The sequence below is a fragment of the Cynara cardunculus genome (assembly GCF_001531365.2).
Source record: "Cynara cardunculus var. scolymus isolate 2C chromosome LG 15, CcrdV1, whole genome shotgun sequence".
NCBI lineage: Eukaryota > Viridiplantae > Streptophyta > Magnoliopsida > Asterales > Asteraceae > Cynara > Cynara cardunculus.
The window spans coordinates 7,743,214-7,758,721 of NC_037542.1; the positions used below are offsets into that span (position 1 = coordinate 7,743,214).

Here is a 15,508-nt window from a genome sequence, read left to right on the forward strand (position 1 = left end):
TTTAATAAGTTGTAATTATACACAATTTACTTGTAATCTTGAATTTTAAGTAATATACATCAATATACAGTACTTCATACATAAAAAATGGTTTTTAAGAGTTTTTGTCAAATACTTTATAATATAATATATATATATATATATATATAGAGAGAGAGAGAGAGACTTAGGATCACATAAAACCAATATGTTTTCGTGAAACCACTTTTTTACACTTGAAGCTTCACAGTAAGACGCTGTGAAGATAAAAAAAGACCGAACCTTCACAACATTTTGCTGTGAAGTGTAAAAAATGGATGTGTTAAAACACAGATTCGAATTATTACAAGTACGGTAGGAATAACGATTTGATGAATAAACAAACATCTCTATTTATAAAATCAATCATTCATGAAATGAATCATAACACCCTCCATTTATAAGGTGTTGATAATAGGCTAGCAATAACTTCTTACCGTTGGTTTTAGTCATTTTGGAGGTACCGACTTTGTCTATGTGCCTAAAGGAGAGTGTTCTGAGGCTCATCATATTCCAAATGAAGGCAGGCAACTCTCTGATACCAGTGTTATCTAAAAGAAGCTCCTCCATGAACTGCAGATCACCCAAGCTCTCTGGTAGTTTTTCAAGTCTTGAGCAACCACTAACCTTAAGGCTTCTTAAAGATATTAATTGATGGAATTCGAACGACATACTTGTTAGGCTCTTGCAATCACGTACATCTATAGAAATGAGGCTGCTGATTTGTCCGATTGGGTTGGGAAGATTTTGTATCCCGCTGTTTTGTAACCAAAGATGCTCCAACCTGTCGATATTTCCTTGAATCTCTGGAAATGTTGTTAGTTTGGTGCATCCGGAGAAGATAAGAAACTTCAAGGATGTCATCCGGATGATGGGAGGAAATGCTTGAAGCTCTGAACAGCCAGACATATCCAATGAAACAAGTCTTCCAAGATTCCCGATTGATGGATCAACCAGTTTCAGATTGTGACAATTTTGCAGTATTAATCTTTCAAGATTTGGGAAGGTGGCAAAGCTTGGGATGCTGATCAGATCTTTGGAGCCGGAAAGGTCAAGCATTTTCAGTGTCAGTGTTAGGCCAAAAAGCTGTTCAAAACAAAACCACAAAACAAGATGTGATGTAAGGACGCTGTTGTTTGTTGAGAACACACATATGACTTCTTCTAAGCAGTACTTCAGCTTCAAATAATCGAATCTAATGAAATAGCTGACAAGTATTTGTCAACCTTTACAGTCCAATTTCATCATTGCTTATAACTTACTAAGTTCCTTTTCTAGCAAAGACTGCAAATTATAATGAACAAGCAAACCTACAAGCTCAATATATAACATCAGCAGGAAGAGGTGGATACCTTGTGTTCCATGGAAAGACTTACAATCTTGCTGCAAGTCATAAACAGAACCACAAGCTCCTTTGCTTGAAAATCACGTGGCAAACGTTTTCCAGGATAATTCGACCAAGAAAGCCACCGCAAATTGTTTGGAAGAACTTTAGGCTCTTTGTCATCTGCTCGGTCTTTTGACATCTGGGATATGCTGATATCAAGGAATCTGAGGTCCTTCATGTTCGTGAATGCATCAGAAAAGTCTATAGGACGTTCATCCTCAAACCTCACTTGTATTCCTTTGATTTTTGTTACTTTGGTTGCTTCCGTTTTCTTTAACAGTTCTTCAGCTTGCCAAATCCTGCCATGTTCTTTTGGGAGCTCTTCTAGATTAATGGCACGAGCCATTTCTTGTATCAGGTCATGGACTTGAAAGTGTCCATCTGAGACGCTTATAAGGGATTTCTTTATCAAAACGTCTACCCCAATGTCACAAGTCTGGTCTCCACAGGCGTAGAGTATTTCCAGTACCTCTGCTTTCTTTCGATTTCTAAAAAAGAGTGCAATGTCTAGAAATATCTCTTTCTCGTCTGGTCTTAATCCATTATAGCTTATTTTGAGCTTTTTTGAAGTTTCTGTGCTTGCCAACTTCAGATCCTCCAGTGCACTTGTCCACGCATACTCCATTTTGTCACATAGAAAAGAACCCAAGACTTTAAGTGTTAAAGGAAGGCTACCAGCAGCATGAACTATGTCAACCGAAAGCTTGTCATTCTCTTCACGGGTTTCCTTTAACGTCTTATTCTTTGGAAATGCGTAGCTATTAAATAGGTCTACAGCCTCTCCGTCTTTTAACAAGTCAACTTGGTGTATTGAGTCCACTTCATGGGCCTCAAGCAAACACTTGTCTCTTGCTGTTATAATGATTCGGCTTCCCATGCCAAACCAGGAACGCTTTCCTACTAATGCCGCTAGTTGACTACTGTCATCTACATCATCCAAAACAATTAGAACGCTGAAGCGGCCCATCCTCTCCTTTATCATGCGTTTTCCTTCGTCGGTGCTCATTAACGTCATATTGCTTGCCTTAAAAACATCTGTGAGGATCTTTTCTTGCAGTTTCTTCAAACCATTCTTACGTGAATACTCCTTGAGGCTTTCGATAAAGCAGCAGCGCCCACCAAACTTGCAAGAGATCTCGTTGTAAACGGCCATGGCAAGAGTGGTCTTGCCTATGCCACCTACCCCACATATTCCAATCATACGAACACCACCAGACCCAATTTTTAACAGATCCTTGATAATATGCTGCATGTGAGGCTCCACTCCGATTAGGTTGCTCTCATAATTTGCTTGTGAGGATGATACTCCACGTGATATAATATCAACTATTTCTTCAATCGATTTCTGCCTATAGCTGCACATTGAATACCATATATAACATGTTGGGATAGTATATGCACTACAAGGGAATGTTTTGTCCATAATACAATGAAGACAATACCATGTAGTTATTTTACACACTTAAAAGTTTTGAGCCTCGGTTCGTTTGGTATTGCCCATCAGAACGGTAACAAAGAAAGTCACTTTGTGCATATATTGTGAATGATGTATGTAATTTAAGTTCAGACATAGTGTTGCAGAAGAAGGAAGTCTTGTTGGTTTTGGTATGGAAAAGTAAATACAAGATCATACCACCGATCTTGTATTTGAAATTTTGAACTGAAAAAATAAGTTTATCAGAAACACCCATCCATCAAGTGGGTCGTGTATCGATTAGGGAAGTCCTTTGGGGGGGGGGGGGGGGCTTGGATGGGAATATAATAAGGCAGGCAATGGGAATCATTGATGGGGTTTGGTTTAGGTAGTGAAGGGGAATGAAATCATTAATAGTGATTGGTTTTATATTACGGAATCAATCATTAATGTATATTCGGGTAATAGACCAATCCTCCCTGGGAGGTGGATAAAAACTTATTCCCTTTTTTGCCTTCCCACCTCCCTAGCATACTATGATGCCCGGCAAGCAATCATTATGCTGCTCTATTTGGTACCATTCAGGATTTGGTAATCGAGATGTGAGTGGTTATCTCCATCTTTTCTGTTCTTTACCTCGTCCTCATTTCTTCCTTGCCGTTTGTAACCCTAGAAATCCCATCTCCTGATTCTTGTGTTTCTTGATTTACATGTGAAACAGATGGTGTATGGTTTAGGTTTGAAACGAAGAAGAAGATGGTGATGATGAGGGTGAGTGGGGAACATCTCCCATTGCTGTAGAAAATCAAGAATTTGTTCAATTTTGCAGATTTTTGGGTTGTTTGTCAGGGTGGAATTGTCTGGTCATTTTCAATGGTTTTTTATCTCCAAGCATCAACAATGCAAATATGCAATGGGAATGCTTCCATTCCTTAAAACCAACCAAGCGCCCCCTTAGGGTGAATCATAGGAAGCTTCATGGCAGTGGTTTCCAAAAATAACCATAATTTTGATTACCCCAGAATTTCATGACCATTCTCTTTTTATTTGATAGAGAAATGATGTTATTCTTGTTGTCGATGAATTTCGTTAATAGGAAATTGGTGCTGGGAAGGTGATCTGTAAAACCTGATTTAAATTTGACACGGACACAAGATTTAACTCAAAACCTTGTATCTGTCATGCATATTTGTGTGTAAGACATCTCACATATCTGCATTTTTCAGTAACCTCTATCAAGTTACCAGTTTGCAAAGTGAATGACCTCTAATCCTGTCCATCACATGCCCGTTTGGGGATAAATTGTTGAGAAGATTAAAAATAATTGCTTATCCTGATTACCGGTTAAGGAGCAACAAGCTGACATTTTCACAAACAGGTTGTCTACACTTGATGGTTTGGAATGTCGATTGATTTCTTTGTAAAAGAACGTCATACTTACATAACCAAATAAACTGATTACCTGATATTTGTCCAGCCAGCAAGCCCACTCGCTTCCTGTAGTGGAAGAAGCCATTTTCTCCACCTCTCATACCGACGAAGCATCTGATCAAAACTTGCCCCGAGAGGTCCTGCTTGGGAAAATACTTCCGTGTGCTTTATATTATAAAGCACGGGTATAACTATCCGCCTTCTGCCAGTCCTAGTCGCCATAATCTGGGCAAGTTCATTCATACACCAAGTAGAACGTAAGTAATTCTTAGAGATAACGACAATCACAAACCTGGACCTTTCCATGGCAGCAAGGATTGTCTCTTTACCCTGATGAAATTCTGCAATATTGTCCTCATAAACATTGATGCCGCGATTGGATAAGGATCTGCAGAGATCTTCAACAATGTTGTTACGGGTGTCTTTTCTTCTAAAACTAAAAAACACATCGTAATTCCACGACAGTTGAGTAGCATCTGATTCCGACTCCATTTGATCAGTGTAAAAGAAACTCTCACTTCCTCCTCTCACAGATCATCCTCAAAATACACGTATAGCAGGTTCAAACCCATGGCTGCCGCCTGCCAGAATTGATCTGTTTCATATTTACTCGTTGACTACAGCGATGTTTGGGATTGTTGTTTAAAACAACTTGTGCGTTTTTTAAGTGATCAAACTGTGTAGTTATAAAAGTGTTTGGATTGAGTTATTACAGGTACTAAAATGTAAATAAGTTGATAAGTTGTTTTAGTGTTAAAAAAATTACATCAAAATGGAACCAACTCTCAAATGATTTTTATTTTGGATAACCAACTTTCAAAATTATTAGTTAGAGGTCTCTATCAAACTTTTTATTTATTTAAAGGTTTGGTTGACCTGTTAATGCTGACGTTATCCAGATCTTTTGCCAACTAAGATATACCACGTCATATTAATTTTTTATTTTAAAACTAATATTTCATGTCATATTTAAGATTGCAAAATAATTATAGAAAAATAACTAAAATTCGTTTTTTTTAAATTATTGTAAATAAAATCTATTTTTCATTCCAAATCTCGGTTTTTTCCAAAAAAAAAAATCAGATATCAAATTAAAGATTTTTTCAAAAAAAAATCCAAATTACCAAAATAAAAATTGTTTTTTACTAATGCAATAAAAAAATTAATTTTAATTGATATTTATATTTTATTGCATCAATTAAACTTTTCTATTAAATTAATTTTTTATTGCATTAGTAAAAAAACAATTTTTATTTTGATAATTTGGATTTTTTTCTTCTAAAACTTGATTAAACTTTAATTCGAGCATACACTCATTCGAGTCAAATATATTTAAATGTTTACAAATTATATAATCAAAATATAAAAGCATCGAACTTGAATAAATAAACGAGTTAATCAATCTCGAATTTGAGCTCATAAATGAGCATCGAACTCGAGCTCAAACATTGAAAAAATATATGAGCTCAAGCATGAGCCTAACTTTGAAAAAGTTAATCGAGCTCGAGCCTGATATTAGTTTTTTGTGTCGAGCTCCAATAATCTGCTATTCGATTTGATTCGTTTACACTCCTACGTGATGTTACTGTAAAATCATATGTGATTAGATCATTTTCTTAAATAGGTATCATTTTTGTACGAACATGCTTCTATATATGTGATTTTATAAATATTTTTAATTGTTATAGATTTTATTCTTTCTTTATAAAAATGTAATCTAAAAGAAATATAATTTAATTATTTTTATAATTTTTTTAAATAATGAATTCAAAATGTTATAAAAAAAATATGAATTTAAAGTAAATCAAGTGACTATTGAACTGTTATCGAATGCATTGAGATAACATATGTTTGAACTTTTAAACATATCGAGTGACTATCAAAATGTTATAAAAAAATATCGAGTTTGTATAAATACTTGAAAAAAGAATCTAAAAAACTCAAATTAATCCATGGATACAAATGGATTTTTTTTATTAACCTGTATATCTAACTCGCTATGCGAACGGACTAATCCCATGATGACCACCTGCTTTGCGGGTAGCTCGAAGTCATCACATTTGAACCTTTGTGGCCACAAGGGGATTTTTCCTCCTTGGATTTGAAGTTAGGACCTTCAGGCACTTTTGACCTTTGGATCCCATGCTCAAACTAACCAGGCAGTACCCTTGTAGTTACAAAAGGATCTTTATAATTGCCTTGTGCATTCTCCGAAGACCTCTGCGTAAGAGGAATTGCTATTGCTTATGGACAATGGGTCTACTAACTTATCATTATAATTGAAATTTAAAGTACATCGAGTAGCTATTATCGAGTACATTGAGATCAAATATATTTCCTGAATTTGAAACACATTAAGGGGTCGTTTACCAAATGTTTATTCGGGTAAGTGAACACCAAGTCATTTTACCTTACTCGATGAATATAAGAAGGATAAAAAATCTTACCTGGTAAGAGCGAGACAAGGACCAAGAGTTTTACTCGGTAAGTGAAGCGCCAACTCTTACCATGTGCTTACCGGGTAAATTGTTGCATACGATACCGTTTTCGTGAACTGAAATCTTATCTGGTAAGTAAATGATAGTGTTAAATTTACTGTTAAGCGCTTACCGGGTAAGTGTTTGGTAAACGACCCCTAAGTAGCTGAGGAAAACAGATATATTTCTTGAATTTGAAGGTACATCGACCAGCTATCGAACACATCAAGCTATCGAACGCATCAATTTAGAGGGTTGAAATTGGGTTAGGCCTAACCCAACCCAACCCAACCAAACCAAACCCGCCACTAATATATGAAATTTCAATTATTTAAATTTATATATAATATAACTGGTTTAGACGATGGTTCAAATGAGAAGTCCAAAAATGTTGAAAATGCGAGAAGAAATCTCAACCATTAGACATATATTCTTGATGACCACTATCTTAAGGAAAAAATATGTAAGGGGTGTTTGGGATTGCTTATAAAAATTGTTTTTTAACTTATTTCAGTCTGGCACCGGTGATAAACTGTTTTCTGGTGTTTGGATAAGAAAAAAAAACTGCTTATACCGGTGCCAAACCGGTAATAAATTGTTTTTGATAAGTTAATCATTCATGACTTATGAAAAACTACTTATTACCAGTTTACAATTTTAACCCTGTTTTATTTAACTCCGATTTGATACCATATAAGTTGATAAGTACTTTTACAAAAAAACATAAATTATTTTAAATAAGCAATCTCAAACACTCCTAGATATAAGAAAATTTCTGACAAATTTAATCATTGATTACTGATCCACTCCTTTTCTTAAAAGAATACCCAATTTCTTTTTAAATAAAAATCATATCATCCATTTTCCTTTAAATGAAATTATCTAAAATGTAATCAATATTTTATTTAAATAAATTATACCAAAAACGAAAATTTCAGTCTCTTTAATTTAAAACTCATGATAATATATATTTTTTAAGGATTCACATGTGAATTTCAAACTGATTCAGAATCTCGATTATAAATTGTAAATTGATTACGTACAAATTATAATTAATTTTCATGCCTTAATCAATATTATGATTCACATGTGAATACTATCTTAGAATTCACGTGTCCACAAATGAATCTTAAACTGATTCAGAATCGTAGTATAAATTTTAAATTGAATCATGTATAACTTATGATTAAGATTTACATGTTTAGATATGAACCAATTAAAAATCAATGACTTCCAATATCCAAAAAATATTATAGAAAAAATAGAATATAAATTAAGATATTTGATGTTTTCCATATCTATATCTTAATTAGTGAAAAAAAAAAGTAAAAATAGGAATTTTAAACTAGTGATTGAGATTGTTTCTGTCTTTCTTAAAAAATTTGGGACTTCTCAATTAAACCTCTACCTACTAGTTTATATATACATACATACATATATGATACATATACATATATATAGAGAGAGAGAGTTGGGGTCACGTGATACCAGTCTGTTTTCATGAGACTCGTGAGACCACTTTTTTACACTTGAAAATCCACAACAAAATGCTGTGAAGGTAAAAAAAAAAGCCGAACCTTCACAGCAAAAACACTGTGAAGGTTACCTTCATTGCGTTTTATTGTGAAGTTTCAAGTGTAAAAAAATGGTTGTGTCTCACAAAAGCAGGCTGGTCTCACAATCCCAAGTCTATATATGTATATATTCGACTTTTTCCCAGGTATCAAAGTTGTTATTTCAATCTTGATGAAAGGCTTCACTGCTAAGATTAATGTGAATGTGCATTTAAAGCAATTTGATTAAAGCAATTTGATTAAAGCAAGTTCTTGTGTTTATGCAGTCCTCAGCATACATAATAATCGATAAACGATCATACGAACAGAAAGTTTCTACACAATGATCAGCCTATCCAATAATCCTGCATAACTAAGATCTAGTGCTTAAAGGATAATGTTTTGAGGTTCTTCACAGGTAAAACAGGTAATTTGCTAATGCCAGTGTTATCTAAAAGAAGCACTTCTAAGCATCCCATATGGGTCATGCCCTCAGGTAGTTTTACAAGTTTTGGGCAACCACTGAGATTAAGACTTCTTAAATGTTTTAACTGGTCGAAACTTAAAGGTAGGCTCTTTAGGCTTTTGCAATAACTTAGATCTATGGAAATAAGGCCACTGATTCTTGCCACTTCAAAGGGAAGTCTTTCTATCCCACTGTGTCGTGCAGAAAGATGCTTCAAACTATCCAATTTATTAACGATATCTGGAAATGATTTCAGTTTCGAGCATCCAGAGAAGATGAGTACCTCCAAGGATGCCATCTGGACAATGGGTGGGAATTCTTTAAGCTCTGAGCAACATGACATATCCAAAGAAATAAGTTTATTGAGATGCCCAATTGATGGATCAATCACTTTCAAACTGCGACACTTTTGGAGTCTTAGTCTTTCAAGATTTGGGAATGAACTGAAGCTTTTGATACTGGTTAGATACTTTGAGCCCGAGAGATCAAGCATTTTCAAATTGCTGAGCTTATCAATGACCTGTTGGAAATAAAAACACAGAACATGGTTCAGTTTAGCAGACCCACAAAACAGATGAATGCACCATAGCTGTGTGCGATAATTTGGTTGAAATATTTTATACCTTATCCTCCTCCCAAAGTTGAACAATCTTGCTACTTGTTACACATATGCCCGCAAGATTTTTTGCTTTGAAACCTGGTGACAATGATTTTCCAGGATAATTAGACCATGAAAGCCACTGCAAGCTATCTGGAAGAACGTTAGGCTCCTTAACATCTGGTACATCTTTCCACAGAGGAAATATGCTGATATCAAGAAACTGAAGATCAACCATGTCGGTGAAAGCATCAGAAAAGTCTATTGGGCATTCATCGTCAAACCTTACTTGTATTCCTTTGATTACTTTCTTCTTCTGGAAAACCAATAAATGGCATAATTAACTGAAGTCCTAATTCTTATATGATTAATTAGGAATGCAAGTTTACAGACGATTGAGAAATTACAAGCGTTATGATTACCATTGGTGTGTCTCCAGTACATATCTTGAGAAGTTCTCCAGCTTGCCAAATTCTGCTATGTTTGTTGTGCTCTTTTCGAACAATCCAGTGACCCATTTCTTGTACAAGGTCATGCATTTGAAGGTTCCCATTTGAGACACGTACAAGGGAGTTATCTATTAGAACATCCAGCAAGATATCAGTGTGAAATCCACGAGCATTGAGCATTTCCAACACCTCATCTTTCTCACGACCTCTAAGAAAGCATGCAATATCTAGGAACATCTCTTGCTCGTCTGGTTGTAAACAGTCGTAGCTTATCTTGAGTATTTCGAAGATATCTTTGTTAGGCATATCTTTGAGTCTTTCCAACGCACTTTTCCAAGCCGCAAACTTTTTGTTACATAATGATGAACCCAAGACTTTAAGTGCCAATGGAAGCCCACAGGTATAACGAACCACATTTAGTGAAAGCTCCTCAAACACTTTTGATGGTTGTTTATTTCGAAAAGCATACCTATTGAAGAGTTGAATAGCCTCCCAATCTTTTAATAAATTGACTTCATGTATTGAATCTACTCCATGAGCTTCGAGCAAATTCTTATTTCTTGTTGTTATAATGATCCGGCTCCCTGGACCAAACCAGCCGTGTGATCCTGCTAATGCTTCTAGTTGGCTACCATGATTAACATCATCCAGAACAATTAGAACACGAAAGCGACACATCCTCTCCTCTATCATACATTTTCCTTCGTTAATACTCCCTAATTTCAAGTATCTTTCCTTGAAAACATCTTTGAGGACTTTTTCTTGGAGTTTCTTCAAACCACGGTTTAATGGTTCCTCCTTGATGTTTTCAACTAAGCTGCACCGCCCATCAAACATGCAATTGACTTCATTATAGATGGCCGTGGCAAGAGTAGTCTTGCCTCCGCCTCCTATCCCCCATATTCCAATCATACGAACACCAGTACCAGACTCGATTTCCATCAGAGATTTTACACATTGCATGCGAGGCTCTATTCCAATTAGGTTCCTATAAACAGTTGAATTTTTGGTTTTCCAAGGCCGTCCAAGTGATATTGTTTCAATAATTTCTTCAATCATTTTGACCTCATATCTGCATTGATAACATCCTCGGATCATCAGATTCTCAACTTATAACAACACATGTGAACCCAGCATGATGAAAAAACACAGGTTATTTAGGAGAATAACTGTCTGATAGAATTATAACTTCTGTCAGATTTAAGAACACCTCTACTTAATAGAAGAATCTTTCTTCCTAACACAGGAATGCCTCATAATCTGTTAGAATGTCATGCATTTCAACAACAAAAAATATGTCTTGGGGTTATTCTCCTAAATAACCCATGAAAACACCCAGGATGCAGCTAGTCCACACGAGCCAAACTTGGATCATGTGAAATCAAAGTCCCAGTAAACAAAACGAAAGACAAAGAACATGCTACTAACAATTAGAATAACAAATGGATTACCTATTTGGTCCCCATCCAGCAATTTCGGCTACATCCACCAGTGCTTGTCTCCATTCATTCACCCTGCTATCCTTCGTATGTTTTGCAAAACCTGCACCAAACGCTCCACTTTGTTTTCTGACATCTGAGGCATCCACGCCATAGAACACCGGTAATATAATCTGGCCTCTCTTCTTATTGCACTCCATAATCTTGGCCAGTTCAATCAAACAGAAAGAGGAATCTGCATATCTCTTCGAGAGAACGACAACCGTAACCCTTGAATTTTCAATGGCTGCCAATAGTGTTGGGGTGATATATTCGCCTCGTTTAAGTGCGACATCGTCCTTGAAAATGTCAAACCCTTTACTGAACATGGCAGTGGAGAGATGATCAACAAAGTTCATGCGGACATCTTCTCCTCTGAAACTCAAAAAAACATCATACTTCCACGCCAGCTGCATACTAGATGATGATGATGATGATTCCGATGCCATTTTATCCGTGTATGTGTACCCGACTCAGGGTTCCTTTTGTATAGGACCTTATCCACATTAAGTAAAAGCTTGAACCGTGTGGCTGCCAGCACTATGAGTGCGATGTGATCATAAATCTTCTAACCCTTGTATTTCTTTTGACTTCACCACCTATTTCTTTGTTGGGTGAAGGAATCTGCAGTCCCTGCAATACATTATTATTGAAGATAATCATTAATCATGCAACAACAAAATAACTGAAAAACTCTATACAAGGCAAGAAGGTGACAAGGATGTGGTTTTACAAGATTTTCTAAAAATTAAAGCCAGAAAATCTATTATGTGCATTATACATATATTTCTGCATTTTTTCCTCTTTAGTTAGTTGTTAATAATGGGTTAGTTTACATCATAATCTCATAGCTTCCTAAATATATTTCTTTTTGGTTCAGTTCATGAACTATTGATTCATCAACTACAGTTTACATGTTGTCAAAATCCTATAGCATCTTTGATCATGTCTTATCATCAACTACTGCAAAACCCTCAACTAAGTCTACTATTCATCCATTGTTTCTTCACAAAATGATCATCCATGTTCAATTCTGATATCATAGAAGTTAATAGGGATACACAGCTTCTAATCATAAAAGCATTAAAAGCAAATAGACATATATGCAAGAAAAGAAAAATGGCTACCGGCTATGGTGTACCTTCTTTGAACCCTCACCCAATTATGTCCTGTACCACATCATCATTGATTGATATGTAAAGATATTGACTAATGGTTACACTTCTGTTAACCTATGTGTCTAGTCAAAAGTTGCATTAAAGGTTTCCCAATTTCATCACATTGATGGGTAATTTAAATATTTGACTAATTACACATTTTTCTTTGACTATGTGTTCATCAAACATTACAACATATAGCACTAGGAATAGAAATAGAAATTGTTGACAGAACCCATATCATATTTGACGCTAGAAAGTAATATCTCCATCCCAAAGAAAATTATCCTCACAACAAGATATTCCCTTGTTTTAGTACTGTTAAGCACCCCTAATCTATCTTTCTCATAGGGCAAAAATGGAACAAAACGATTATGGTGATTATAGATTAACACTTCCCTTCCTAAATTCATGGGCCAATACCTTAAGAGGACCAACATTTTGGAATTGATGGTGTAAATAGTTAGACTGATGCTGGGAGTTAAGACTCGTATAACAAGCAATACGATGTTATATATTGGAAAAGTACATTCGACGTAAAAAGTCAAAAGCACAAGCCAAAATGTATATATAACTTCCTCCGAATCCGATCATCACCGTTCAGATCAAATACCTACGAGTTAAGAACGCACCTGTGAAAATTTTGCTCGATCGAACGACGTTTTCTTGTCAATCGGACCACCAGATCAAAAATTTGTTTGATCTCCGATGGAAAGATGGAAACGGAGCAGGGTTGACTTGGAGGGAAAAAAGTTCTCTCGTTACCCTTCCTAGTTCCTACTCTCACTTTTCGAGTGAATTACATTTTTAGTCCCTCTGGTTTGGTATTTTTAACAAATGATGTTCCAATTTAAAAAACTAACAAGTTGAGTTTATGTGGTTGCATTTTTAACAAGCTAGGTCCCTTTCTAATACAATCACAAAGACACAACTTGTTAATTTATCCAGGGACCCAACTTGTTACAAATTGCAACCGTAAGGACCCTGATTGCTAAAAAATGTAACCAGAAGGACCTAGCTCGTTAAAAAAACAACCACAAGTCCACGACGACATATTTCGTGTATTTTTCAAAATAAGTATGAGATCCTATTACAGAAAACACCAAAGAACAGGGACAAAAAAATGTAACTCGCTCTTTTTTTTCTTTCTCCAATTATCATTTAATTTAAATATGCATATTTTACATTTTTATAACCACCCTTACAGTTACGTATTGGACTACTGGCCTCCTATTTTTATACACGGAGGGAAATACAGAAGGTGATTTTTATTCAACTTGCGATTGTACAGTGAGTCGCAAAAATGGCCATAGATGATTGCACAAACTAGTCCACTTCTTCAAATTTAGTATAAAATGGCCCGCTGTTTTGTGAACCCTTGTGTGAATCACAAACCATTTCGTGAAGGCAGAAAAACGATCTTGCCTTTTGTGTAGGTCCCTACTTGCACCCATCGATCAAAACCATCTGTTTTGACCACATATGTGACCACAGTCAAGAAAATCGTCGCTTCAACCAACACGACAATTGTCGAACCAAGGTGTAAATTATAGGGCATGTGCATTTTGAGTATTTATTATATGCATGTGCATCTTTGTTTTTTACTATTGAGATATTATCGTAATCTTCTATTTTAGGATATGATTGATCAGCGATCCTTAATTGTATTTCATAGTTTATGTAATTAGCTTTCAGCCTCGTGTATATATCCTCTGTGAATGAGAGGTAAAAGATAACCTTTTTCACAAACTTCATATTTATTTATATGGTATGAGAGCGACCTTCGGTCCACAACCATGTCTTTCGATGGCCAAAACACCCAACATTTTTGCAACTCAGATCTTTTTCACAGCTGCTAGTGGTGCCTCTGCCACTCTCTAGTTTTGCGGCATTGTTTGTTCGCCTAGATTGGTCCAACTACTCACTCTGGCGTGGAACTGTTTGCTTCGCGCTTGAAACACCCTAAAATTTAAAACGAGAAAATACGTTGCATACAACTAAAATTCCATAAAAAAGAAATTGCTTGAATCCATGAGGGGAAAGTTTGCCAAATAGGACAATAATTGATAATTGAGACATAAATAACAACCTAATAATCTAATAAAAGAACTAGATTACAGTCGGGTGTTATTATATCTTCCAAAAATTCAATCTCCATTCAAGTGTTTTCCAAAACTCTCTGCCCTTGATGCTCCTAGTAGTACCAACCAAGTCTCCTAGGTAGGGGTGCTCATGGGTTGGGTTGATCGGGTTGAAGACATTTGAACAACTTAACCCAATGCTTGCGGTTTGGAAAAATCTTAACTCAACCCAACCCAAACCAAAGTGCAACCCAACCCGTACGAGTTGGTCGGGTTAATACTTTGGTATATTAAAATATTCTTCTAACCTTGAATATGTTATTTCTCTACTCTAATTTTTTTTTGATCATCAACCATTTGATACAACTTATCCATATTTCTTACAAATATCACAATCAGTTAATTTTCTCAATTTACATATATATGTTCACAGTTACTGAACATATATATGAATGAGTTATATAGAGATATGAATAGATTGAAAATATGTGTATATGAAAAACATACATGATAGTGTAATTGTCTAATGTATATACTAATAGAAATTCAACAATCATATTAAATCCAATAAATAAAAGGATATCGGATTCATCGGGTTGGGTTGGGTTCAAATAATAGTAACCCAATATCAACTCAATACCTACGGTTTAACAATTTACAACTCGATTAGACATCAGTTTGCTTCGGATTGGGTTATTTAACATTGGGTTGGGTTGGGTTGGGTTGGGTTGGGTTGATCGGGTTGGTCGGATTTTTGAGAACCCCTACTCCTAGGCACTCTTAGATCCGCCACTAATGAGACCTGAAAACCAACATAATAAAAAACAAGTGTTAGCTTGACACCTAGTGAGATCAGATAAACTAACTCGCAAGGTAGATAAGKAAAATAATTTAAAATGTTACCCAATCCGCAATGGTGGTACTACGCAATGCCCCACAACTGGTTGTCCCAACCTGGACAATTGTACCCAAGAAACATTTATTGATGAAGGGGGAGAC

The 15,508-nt window shown here is 35.6% G+C and overlaps 1 protein-coding gene across 1 annotated transcript; it reads right to left on the reverse strand.

Moving 5' to 3' along the window:
* Nucleotides 1-346: 346 nt before the first annotated feature.
* LOC112528482 (TMV resistance protein N-like) lies at nucleotides 347-11,720 on the reverse strand. Its single transcript, XM_025139511.1, has 8 exons — nucleotides 11,245-11,720; nucleotides 10,573-10,865; nucleotides 9,767-10,539; nucleotides 9,370-9,660; nucleotides 9,206-9,266; nucleotides 4,282-4,771; nucleotides 1,371-2,760; nucleotides 347-1,104 (listed from the first exon to the last, which is right to left on the reverse strand). Exons 1-8 carry the CDS (start codon nucleotides 11,718-11,720, stop codon nucleotides 385-387), a joined length of 4,494 nt encoding a protein of 1,497 aa, XP_024995279.1. The 3' UTR covers nucleotides 347-384.
* Nucleotides 11,721-15,508: the final 3,788 nt, after the last annotated feature.